Here is an 11,892-nt window from a genome sequence, read left to right on the forward strand (position 1 = left end):
TCGAGATTTTATAGGATTTTATCCCAAATTGGATTTTACATGGGATTTGAATCGTTTGGGGGTCTTCGAATCGTAAAATCGTACGCGTAAAATCGGGATTTTAACAACAATGGTCTAGTGGCAAGGCTATGCCAAATTTAATCAATTTAATTTAATTAGTTCAAATAAATTCAACTTTTACTCTCCCTTAGCCATGCTAGTGCCTAGTGGCAAGGCCATGCCAATTCCAGGCTACATACTCTAGACTAGGGTTGGCAATGGTTCGATTTGATTTTAATTTTTGTCAAAATCATAACAAAAAAAAAATTTAAACAACTAAAATCAAAATCAAACTATTATCTATTGATTTTAAAAATTAAAAACCATAACCAAATTATTCGATTTCAGTTTTAATCATGATTTTTTTAGTTTGATCCATACCAACAAACAAATACAAACTCTTGCAAATAGCATTCATAAAAAATTTTGATAACTCCACAACAAACAAAGATAAACTCTAATAAATTATTCTTGCATAAAGTTACAAATTAAATCCAAACTTCTTAGATATAATTATTTGATTGATAAAAATAAAATAATTTAAGATTAGGTTTTATTTTTATTTTTTAATTATTTTATAAATGTTAAATATTTTATATATTTGTAATGCATTAGTTAAAATACTTGTAAAAAAATACATTAGTTAGTCAATATATATATTATATGTATATATAATATATTAAATAAATAAATATTATATATATATGTATATTTGATTTGGTTTGATTCGATTACTCATGCATTCGAATCGAGTTTTAATTTTTATTTAGTGAAAACCATAACCAAATTATATTTATTGAAATAATGTTCAATTTTTTTTCAAACCAAATCATTACCCAATCAAACGAATTTTAACCTTGATTGAATCAATTTTGATTCGCTTCCCCGTGATTCCGGTTGTAATTGTCATCCCTGCTCTGGTCTGGCTGGTCATTGTAACTTGATTTACTTACCTAGGACAAAATTAGAGTTTTCAAAATTAGGTCCATGGAGCCTTACACTTTTAGTCTCATGGCCTGGTCTGTCTTAATGGCTCAGTTCAACCCCGTTGGACTGACAAAATTTTGAATTTAAATTTTTAATATTTGATTTAATAACTTTAATATTTTAAAAAATTATATAGATAATATTACAAAATCACAATACTGATCAAAAAATCCTAAATAATTTATATCTTATATACAATTTTACACTTGTTAACAAGAAAATGATATTTCATATAAAAAAAGCACAATAACTTCAAAAATTCTAAATATATAAATAAACATGTATATGGAGTTTGAATTCAAGTATTTTTTATAAATTCCAAATATTTATAAAATTTAATACTATTTTAAAAATGGATTTGAAAAATATTAAAAGTCCCAAATTTTAACTTTTAACTATTACAAATATATTTTTTTAATTTTAAAAATTAGTTAACCTAGTTATCAGGGCTAAACCCACTTTAAACAAGTCTATAACTTAAGCTAGACCCTATTTTTTATTGACAAGTAAAGACTAAGGTCGGCCTGTTCCATGAATGAACTAGGCCTAATTGACTCATTTTATAACTTAAGCGAGGCCCTATTTTTTATTGACAAGTAACGACTAAGCTCGACCCGTTCCATGAATGAACTAGGCCTAATTGACCCATTTGACATCACTAGAATAAATGGTCTCCTATCGTGTAATCTCACAATTTATTTAATATATGTGTGTGAATGATAATAGTTGAAGTTTTAATGAAATAAAATTTGAAATTAGGTTGTAAATTAAAATCCATGAGAAGAAAAGTAAAATAGAAAAAGACTTTGAGAATTATAATAATATGTTTTGTAAATAAATCTCCCGAGGCTCGGGAAATTTTCATTTCCCTTTGTGGGGTTTGAAAAACTAATATTGGGTTATAGCACAAGATTGATTAGAGTTCAAATTGTTATACTTTATAGGTTGGACCATGCAATATTCTCCCTTTTAATTGTTGCCCATAATTTTGGGTTAGATTGGCCTAGAAATGTCCTATTTTTTGAAATAAGCACAAATTAAGGCATTTTGTTATCATAACATAAGAAATTATTAACTAGTGTCTTATGTTATATGGCGACTTTTATGGCAATTTTTATATAATCTTTTAAATATTCGCTTCATATTAATAGTTACACTTAGGGATCTAAATAGATCTTTAATGGGTATTAATTAGCTCTATTTATGAGTAAAATAAGTATAAAAATAAGATATAAGTATAATCTGCATTTGAAAATTTATAAAATAAGTATGTAAATAGTATAAATTAGAAAAATAAAACTTGTGACCTGCATTTACAATAAGGTTTCTATTCAAACAAGGCTTTTTATTGAGGGTTGGGGGTTGATGGTGATGGGAGAGCTACAACATTAAGTTAGAGGTGCAAAAAATATTGGAGTACTCAGGCACACAACACAACAAACAAGCATAGAAACTAGAAGGAAAGATCAGCTATCCAGTGACCTGCAATTCTAAATGCATGTGCCCATTGGATTCATTTAAACCACTTTTTTCTTTCTTTCTTCTTGGGTTTGAGCTAAAGAAAGGTGTCTTAGGGGCTATAGCCAGGACAGCTCAAAACATACTTGAGCAAGACACTCCTCCCCCTTGTGTTGAATTTTGTTTAGTTGGAACCACTAGTAATTTTTCCCATCAAATTTGAGCCCAGGAACAAGTGAAAGGACCATGATGCCACCTTGAATGGCTCCCCCTGCATGTACCATTCAAGGGCAAATTGGGGTTTTTGTTTCCTCTACTTATGGATCCATTATCATTTATCAGTCTTTCTTTTCAAGATGCAGGGCTATATAGAAGGAGAAAGAATCAACAACAAATGATAAAGAGTACCTTTTCAATGCACTGGAAAGGTAAAGGTTTTATTTAAGGACAAATTTGAACTTCAAAAAATTATTGAAGTAAATATCGTCGGTACCAAAAGGGAGAAAAGAAGTTTCTCATTCAATCCATCCTAATCTGAAAAATGCTACAAATCGAAATTTTGGATCCATTTCTGTATATCATTATTATTGTTTCTTCCAAATAATAAAGAGAACCATTGACCACTTATCATTATTATATTCATTTCCATTTCATTTGGCTCTCCTACGCACTATGACATGTAAAACTGAGTTACCACAAAAAAGAAAAAAAAAAAAAAACAAATGGGAAAAGGCAGGTCAGTGGCGGGTGCCTTACAAACAAGTATGGTATACCTGACAATTTAACTAAACTAAGTACAATAATTGAGTTATTTTCTCCAATTAATTTGATTTTCTATACAATTGATAAAATTTTCTTGAGGAAGGTTCTAATCTCTTACTTAAGTTGACAAGCTGTGAGTTGGAAATGATCAAATTTCTTCAGAGAGAGCCTTTCTAACCACTACAGATCAGCTAGTTCTTTAGATCTAATAAGCTCTTTATAAATTCTGCATTTCTTATTAACCTTTCCCACAGCCCCAAACAACACACACACACAGACAAGACCCAGCAATTAGCTCTACAGTTGAGAACAGAGTTGAAGTTATGGGCATTTCAAACCTTCTCTGGGTATCCTCCCTTCTTGTTACGATGCTATGTGTGAGCAATGGGCAGCCATTAGTTCCTGCTTTGTTCATATTTGGAGATTCAGTGGTGGATGCTGGCAATAACAACCACCTCTACACCATTATCAAAGCCAACTTCCCCCCTTATGGAAGGGACTTCATCCATCACGAGCCAACTGGGAGGTTCTGCAATGGAAAGCTTGCCTCAGATTTCACTGGTACGCGGTGCCTCTCTCTCTCTCTCTCTTGTCCGCAGGTTGTACACCTGACCGTACATTGCTTAAGTAAAACAGCTACAAGGGTCCCCTTGGTAACATCGTAAGCTCCCATCCCGTTAAACCCTCGTAGCATCGTAAGCTCCCACTCCGTTAAACCTAAGGTTCTAATTATGACCAAAACACCACTATATCAGAAGACAGAACAAAGCCATTACAAGGCCTAAACGTGAGAACTTGGGTGTAAATTGACGCAACTTTCCCATCCAATCTACCAGCCGGGTGGTCTTTGAGCTAGTGTTCTAATGGCTTGTTTTGTTTTGTCATAATCAGCTGAGAACATAGGTTTCACCTCATACCCACCAGCCTATCTCAGCATCGAAGCAACAGGAAGGCACCTCTTGGTTGGAGCCAACTTTGCCTCAGGCTCTTCTGGCTACTATGAAGGCACTGCAAAACTCTATGTAAGCAAATTGTCGAGCCGCGTAAATCTCTATCTCCCTCGTTCTTGGCATTCTTAATTTTCAATCTTCTTCTTCGGCGTAGCATACCATTCCATTAAGCAAGCAGCTGGAATACTACAAGGAGTACCAGAAGAAACTGGTGCAGATTGCCGGAAAAGCCAACGCTTCATCCATAATCTCCGGTTCAATCCACCTTCTCAGCTCTGGAAGCAGTGACTTTCTTCAGAATTATTATATCAATCCTCTCCTCTACAAGGTCTATACCACTGATCAGTTCTCAGACATCCTCATTCAATCTTATTCAACTTTTGTTCAGGTATAAATTCTTCTTATATAGCAAGAAGGCGTTTTGTTGTTGTTAAACAATTGGGCATTTGGAAACTTTTTTTAACTGTGAAATCTTTGTGATGTATAGGAGCTGTATGGACTGGGAGCAAGGAGGATTGGGGTGGCGACGCTGCCGCCGCTGGGGTGCCTGCCCGCAGCCATTACTGTGTTCGGCGGTGACAGCAATGAGTGTGTGGCCAAGTTGAACAAAGCTGCAATCTCATTCAACTACAAGCTCAATTTCACTTCCCAGAAGCTTCAAGCCAAGCTCTCCAACCTCACTCTGGTGGTCTTGGACATCTACCACCCTCTCTATGACCTTGTCACTAAGCCTGCCGATTTTGGTATCCAACAACCCAATCTCACTCTTTACCAGGATATTCATGGTTTTGTCTTGACCTGGAAAGTGATCTAGACCAATGGAATCCATTCAGTTCTATTCTAACTTTGAATTTCTAGACTTGGTTGACATTAGGTCAGGTAAGAGGTTGACCATTGTGTCTAAGGACTAGACCCGACCATTTTAAGAAGTAACATATTATTATATTAAAACACTAAAACTAAAATAGGAACCAATTTGTTCACGGATAGCAGGTTATTCTTGGGTTGACTCGGTTTTGCTATGTGATTTTGGACTTAAATTTATAAAACCCAATTATAATTGGTGCTAATATAAAACTCAAACCAACTTAACCGATAAATACCCCTATTCTTTAACTTGCTTACCGGAAGAGATATGTAGCTATTCTTAACATATTTCTCTTGATTACTCAGGCTTTGCAGAGGCAAGGAGAGCTTGTTGTGGAACAGGGCTGCTAGAGACGTCAGTATTGTGCAATGCAGAGTCCCCTGGAACCTGCAAGAATGCATCAGAATACGTCTTCTGGGATGGCTTCCATCCCACAGAGGCTGCCAACAAGATATTGTCCGATGATCTGCTTGCCAGCGGCATCGCCCTCGCCTCCTAACTCCTAATTCATCATCTTAATCATAACCAGCATGTCCTAGCTAATTAATTGAGTTTTCTTTTCACGTTCTTGTGATGAAATCTTTGCTCGTAAGATGGTTTCAATTGAAATAATTAGAGATGAAAGATGTGTCTGTTGAAGTTGAGGCAAATAGTAAAAGTCACCTTATTATTACAAGTGTAATTAGGGGCGGAGTCAAAAATTTATGTAGGTGAAGGTTGAATTTTTATTTCTTTGAGATATAGGACTGGACATCACCAATTTTGGGGTCGTTTGCAATTTTTTTTAAACTTATTTATTATTAAAAATTATTTTTAATTGTAAGCTGTAGCTAACATGGATATGCCCCTAAGTGTAGCTTTGTGGATTAAGTCAGCGTTTGAACTCTTCAATGTTTAAATGGTCTCACAATATATAATTTACGAATTTAAATGAAAAAATTGATGAATTCCTGTAATTACATGATAATTATACCAACAATAAATGGTGATTTAACAATAATTTTGTCGGAGTAACAGTTCTTTACTGTTATTATTCGTTATTATAAAAGATATAATTTGTTTATGTGTTAAAGTAATTATATAAGTGTAAGACAACTATTATGTTGCACACCATCATGAACATAACAGTTGCTCAATTAAGAGAGAGGGGGGTGGGCCCATGCCACATGGCTCACTCCTCTCTTTGTCGGGCAACTGCTATAACAGTTGTGAGTGTGATCGCATAATTCCCATTATTGCCATGAAAACTCTTTTAACGTCTTGGTGGATCCATCCATGGCTTTTCTTTGGACTAGCTTTCATTAACACTGTTATGGCACAGAAGAGATGCCTGCCACCCAGCTAAATGAGTAGATAGATGGACACCTGGGGCATGAGGGTTGGACTGGACCTCTAGTTCATCATAACACAACCTTCTTTTGGGACACCAAATTATTGTGTATATGACAAAGATTAGCATGCATTATAACTATATCATCATAAGCAACATAAAAAGTAGAAATAAAACAGCACTTTGTAACTTTAAAAAATTGGTTAATTTAGTGGCAAAGCTGGAAGAGGTTATAGTATTTTTTTACTTTTTTAATTAGGGTTTAAATCGTTTTAGGGGCAAATTTACTTATAAATTTGTGTGCATGATTTATAAACTATTGTGTCAAAGTTTACTCATGAAGAGAGAAAAAAATTAAAAGTGAGACATGAAATGAAAGATGAGTTAAATGAAAGTAATTAAAAAGCTTCTTTCATGCTTAGTTAAGAGATTCCATAATGAACGAATAGCAATGTTTTAAAAATTGGATCGAACACTGAACTAGTCTATTAATTGGATCATGGATTAGTTGATCCGACTTGTCATATATAAAATATTATTGTTATTAAAAATAATTTATATTCTACGATAAATAAATGAAATCAAAGCATTCAGCATTTAAAAAAAAGACAGGGCGATTTTGGGAAACTAACAGTATGACTAGAATAAAAAATTAAAAAAAAAAGACCAAACTATGGAAATTTCCACCTTCACGAAGAATCTCTGAACAAAGGGAAATTTGAAAAAATAGGACTCGTTATGAAATTTTGTAAAAATAAGACACTTTAAAAATCTTTACAAAATTAAGACTTTTGAATGTATATTAGATAAAAATACCTCTATTTTTTAGTTAACTATTTTCGTGTTCTTCCTTCTTCTTTTCAATGGGTCTTTCATTCTCTCTCTATTACTCTATTTATAAAGTACACATATATATATTCATCTATTATTTTTTTTCTTTTACCACACTCTGTAACCTAAATATATGTGTATATATTGTTCATGTTCAATGATTGAGTTCAAGAAATGTGGGTCTCTCTCATTCTTTCACCATTGTGTATATATGTATTATACATGTACTGTGTATTTTTGCGTTGATGGGATAGGAAAAAAGCCAGATGGCGACCATGTACAAAAAAAAAGAGAAAAGCGACCACAATGATGGCCATGGTGTTGCTAATATATCGATTAACAGATATTGTGAATGAAGTGGTTATTAAGGTACAATTTACTCAGAACAAACTTAATTAATTACGTTCAATTCGATTATTTTAATAAGAAAGAAGATAGAGAGTATATATATAAGAATATTTTAATAAATTTTTGATATTTTAACAGATATCTGTTACGGATCTCGATTAACCGATATTTGTTAACAACCAATATCGATTAACCAACATCTGTTAACAACCGATATCTGTTAATCGATATATGTTAAAGATATCTATTAAACATGTATCAGTTAAAATTATAAAAATTTTGAATTTGAATTGAATTAATATTAATTAATTTGATTCAAAAAAAAAATTTAGTTCAATTTAATTTGAATATTCTAAAAGTTTGAATTTTTCATTTGGTTTAAAGACTAATATTTTGTAAATGAGAATAGAAGGAAACAATAATTAGTAATAGTGAATGAAGTGGTTATTAGGATACCATTTACTTAGTACAAACTCAGTTAATTACGTTCAATTCGATTATGTTGATAAGAAATAAAATAGAGGGTGTATATACAATAATTTTTTGATATTTTAACTGATATCTGTTACGAATATCGATTAATCGATATCTATTTAATAGATATCTTTAACAGATATTGATTAACAGATATCGATTAACATATATCAGTTGTTAATAGATATCGGTTAATCGAGATCCGTAAGAGATATCTATTAAAATTTCAAAAAAATATCAAAATATTCTTATATATAAACCCTCTATCTTCTTTCTTATTAAAATAATCGAATTGAACGTAAATTGTACCTTAATAACCACTCAATTCACAATTACTGTTTTCTTCGATTATCATTTACAAAATATTTGTTTTCAAACCAAATGAAAAATTCAAACTTTTGGAATACCCATATTAAATTGAACTGAAGATAAAAAAAAAAATGAATCAAATTAATTAATGTTAATTCAATTTAAATCCAAAATTTTAATATTTTAACAGATATCTATTAACTGTTAATTGATATCGGTTAACCGATATTTGTTAATCGATATATCAGTAACACCATAGCTGTCATTGCGATCGCTTTTTTTTTTTTTTTTTTTGTACATGACTGCCATCTGGCTCTTCTCCTTTCCCATCAATGCAAAAACACACAGTACATGTATAATATATATATACACAATGGAGAGAGAAAGAGAGAGATCCACATTTTTTGAACTCAATCGTTGAACGTGAACAATATATACACATATATTTAGGTAACAGAGAGTGGTAAAAGAAAAAAAATGATAGGTGAATATATATATATATATATATATACTTTATATATAGAGTGATAGAGAGAGAAAGAAAGATCTATTGAAAAAGAAGAAAGAAGAACGCGAAAAGAGTTAACTAAAAAGTAGGGGTATTTTTATCTAACACATATTCAAAAGTGTCTTATTTTTAAAGATTTTTAAAGTGTCTTATTTTTGCAAAGTTTCATGCCAAGAGTCCTATTTTTCCAAAGTTCCCATCTACTTTATAGAACACCGACAAAACAATGAGACTCACAGTTTTGTCGGTGTTCTATAAAATAAATCCCTCAAATTTACAGAAGGAGCGTTGGAGAAGCGTTCGCCAAACACGAGAGAGATTCCAACGAAGAGAATGAGAAGCAGAAGGTGCAGAGATGAAGGAATGCTCAACCAATATTTTTGGTTGGAATTCAAAAACACAAGGGTATCAACTACCCTGTCAACAACTCAAACTCAAATATGTTTTTAAAGGGCTATTAGCACTAAGGTCAAATATTTTAAGTTTTGTCAATTTTATGTAATGTTTTCAATTTTGATAAGAAGAGTTCAATTTCTGAAATTAGTTACAATTTTAACCAATGCTGAAATTAATTTTAATTGGCATGTGATTTTGCCCAGGTGACATGACACTTGATATTTAATTTATTTAAAAACAAATGCTCTCTTTTTTTTCCTCTGTCATGGCCACCTCTTCTCTCCTCTACCATGGCCATTTTTCGCCTTGCCTCGTCATCTCCTTTGTACTTTGCACGAATTGGTTAACATACACACACAACAAATACTTGGCCTACGAGGGAGGCGAGTTGGGTCGGGCAATGAAAATTGGGGCTCGACACGGCGCTATGGCCCTTAATAAATGAGCCAAGGCAAAGCGGGCCAGGCCCGCCCTTGGGCTTGGCTGCCTGGGTCGTCCCATAGGCCTGCCAATCCGTGGGCCATTTATTTTTAATTTTTTAAATATTTTTTATTTGTTTTCAAATGCAACAAATATTTTTTAAAATATGTTTATAAGTAAACATAATTTTTAATTATTATGTTTAAAATATGTTTATAATTACTAATTACAAACGTAATTTTTTAAATATTTTCTTTTTATTTTTGGTAGGCCGGCACACATGCCATTTGGTGGGCCGGCACAAGGGTCATTTTGATGGATCGAGCTGAGCTGCAGGCTACAGATCACTGTCCCAACACGACCCGCATTCTTCTGGCCGAGCCAAACTGACCCGTCTGCTACAGTGCCTTTATTTTTAACTTTTTGTTATATAACCATTGCACACCTTTATTTTTAACTTTTTGTTATGATTTTTAAATCAATTGTAGTTGGTTTATTCTATTATCCTTTTCATTTTCTTTTGAATGTAAAAACAGTTTTCTAATATAAAAATTTAAACAACTTTATCTTTTTAATCTTTTATCAACTCGAATAATAATAAAAAAGATAAATTATATTGAACACTTTTACGATATAATAAAAATATAAAGACACCTTTAATATATAAAAATTAAAAGAAGCCTCTTCAAATTTTAATATTAATTTATTACATAGTCATTCTACCTCATAAGTAAATATTCATCTTAATTTCTCTTTTTTATATCTTTCTTTCTCCTTTTTATCCTACAATCAATGACTACCCATCTTCTCCAATAATGGCAATAATCACTTATTTTTTTACATCTCTTTATTTCTCTCTCGCTATATCTATTTATCTATCTATTGGTAGGGCCAGTATTTATAAATTGAACCTCACTAGATTCAATATATTCAATTTATTGACAAATCAAACTAATGAGGGTTGATTAGTCAATTCTCCTTCGAGTTGTAAGGTTTTCTACACATCCATGAAGAGAGAGTAGGGGAAAAAGGGCCCTCATGTGTAAAGAATCCTATTGCAAGTGTACCATGATGAAAGAAAAACATAAATTAAGAGAAATATGAGGGTACCAAAAAAAGATAAGATATTATCATCACCTGGTCAAATAAAATATGTATTTTCTCTATTTATATCTCTTTATTTTTTTCCCTCTCTCTCAACAATTGGCACTTTCTTTTGCTCACATCAATGACATAATTTCTAAAACCTCATCTCTATTTTTGTAGGATTTTTGGAGAATCTCATTGATTATTAGATTTTTTAAAGATACCATGATAACGAAGACATGATATCTAGAGAACTTATTTTAATAAGATTGTCTAGAAATCTAAGATAATGAGATTTTAGAAATTCAATCACTATGGGGTTTTACTATTGATCGACTATCTCACTATTTTTTTATTATTTATAATTAAATAGGAAAAAAGAGATTAAGGTTAATTTGAAAATTTTAAAAATAATAATCATATTTTAATGGAAGAGAAAAGTGATATACGGTCTATGATGTCAAAGGTGGTCTACATCATTTAGACATAATTATCTTTTAGTCAAATCTCAAGAAAACCCAACCTAATTTACTCTAAAAAAAATCAATACAAATTAAATTCAATGATCAAAAATTTAATTAGTGTTATCATTAAATTTCAAAGAATACTCTAATATTTCAATTAGTTTTAAGGTGACACTAAGAGTAAGAGTTCAATTTATATGTTCTCAGTTTTAAACCTAGTTGTTAACACTTTATTTAGCCACAATCACATCAACTATCACTCTGACAATGATTGTTAAAAGTGTATAAAAACCTAAAGATTTCCTTGAGCAATCAGACTTCCTCACACTTGAATAGAATAGTCTTACAAGGAGAGTTTATGCATCTTCATCTATTTATGTTTTTTCTTTTGAGTTTTTTTTATTGTTTTATTACTGTCTAAGACGTCAAATCTGATTTATTCATCAATGTTTTAAAAATTGGATTGGACTGATCGGTTCGACCTGTTAAATAGGGAATCGGTCTACCATCTGATCCGATTATATATATATATTATTAGCTTTCATTTAAATCGGTTAATATTGAGATAATCCGATGAATCGGATCAGAACCGAAAATTAGGTGGACCCCAATTTTTTAATTGCTATTTGGGCTAGGGCTTACTTTACCAACTTTACCTTTCT

General features: G+C 31.8%; 1 protein-coding gene across 1 annotated transcript; it reads left to right on the plus strand.

The window, feature by feature from the left end:
• The first annotated feature begins 3,434 nt into the window (after positions 1–3,434).
• Positions 3,435–5,829, plus strand: LOC127797886 (GDSL esterase/lipase At5g22810). Its single transcript, XM_052331078.1, has 5 exons — positions 3,435–3,807; positions 4,138–4,268; positions 4,351–4,584; positions 4,684–4,939; positions 5,370–5,829. The coding sequence occupies exons 1-5, from the start codon at positions 3,570–3,572 to the stop codon at positions 5,561–5,563; spliced, it is 1,053 nt and encodes a 350-aa protein (XP_052187038.1). The 5' UTR covers positions 3,435–3,569; the 3' UTR covers positions 5,564–5,829.
• The last annotated feature ends 6,063 nt before the right edge of the window (positions 5,830–11,892 follow it).

Source organism: Diospyros lotus, chromosome 1 (assembly GCF_014633365.1).
Source record: "Diospyros lotus cultivar Yz01 chromosome 1, ASM1463336v1, whole genome shotgun sequence".
Lineage (NCBI taxonomy): Eukaryota > Viridiplantae > Streptophyta > Magnoliopsida > Ericales > Ebenaceae > Diospyros > Diospyros lotus.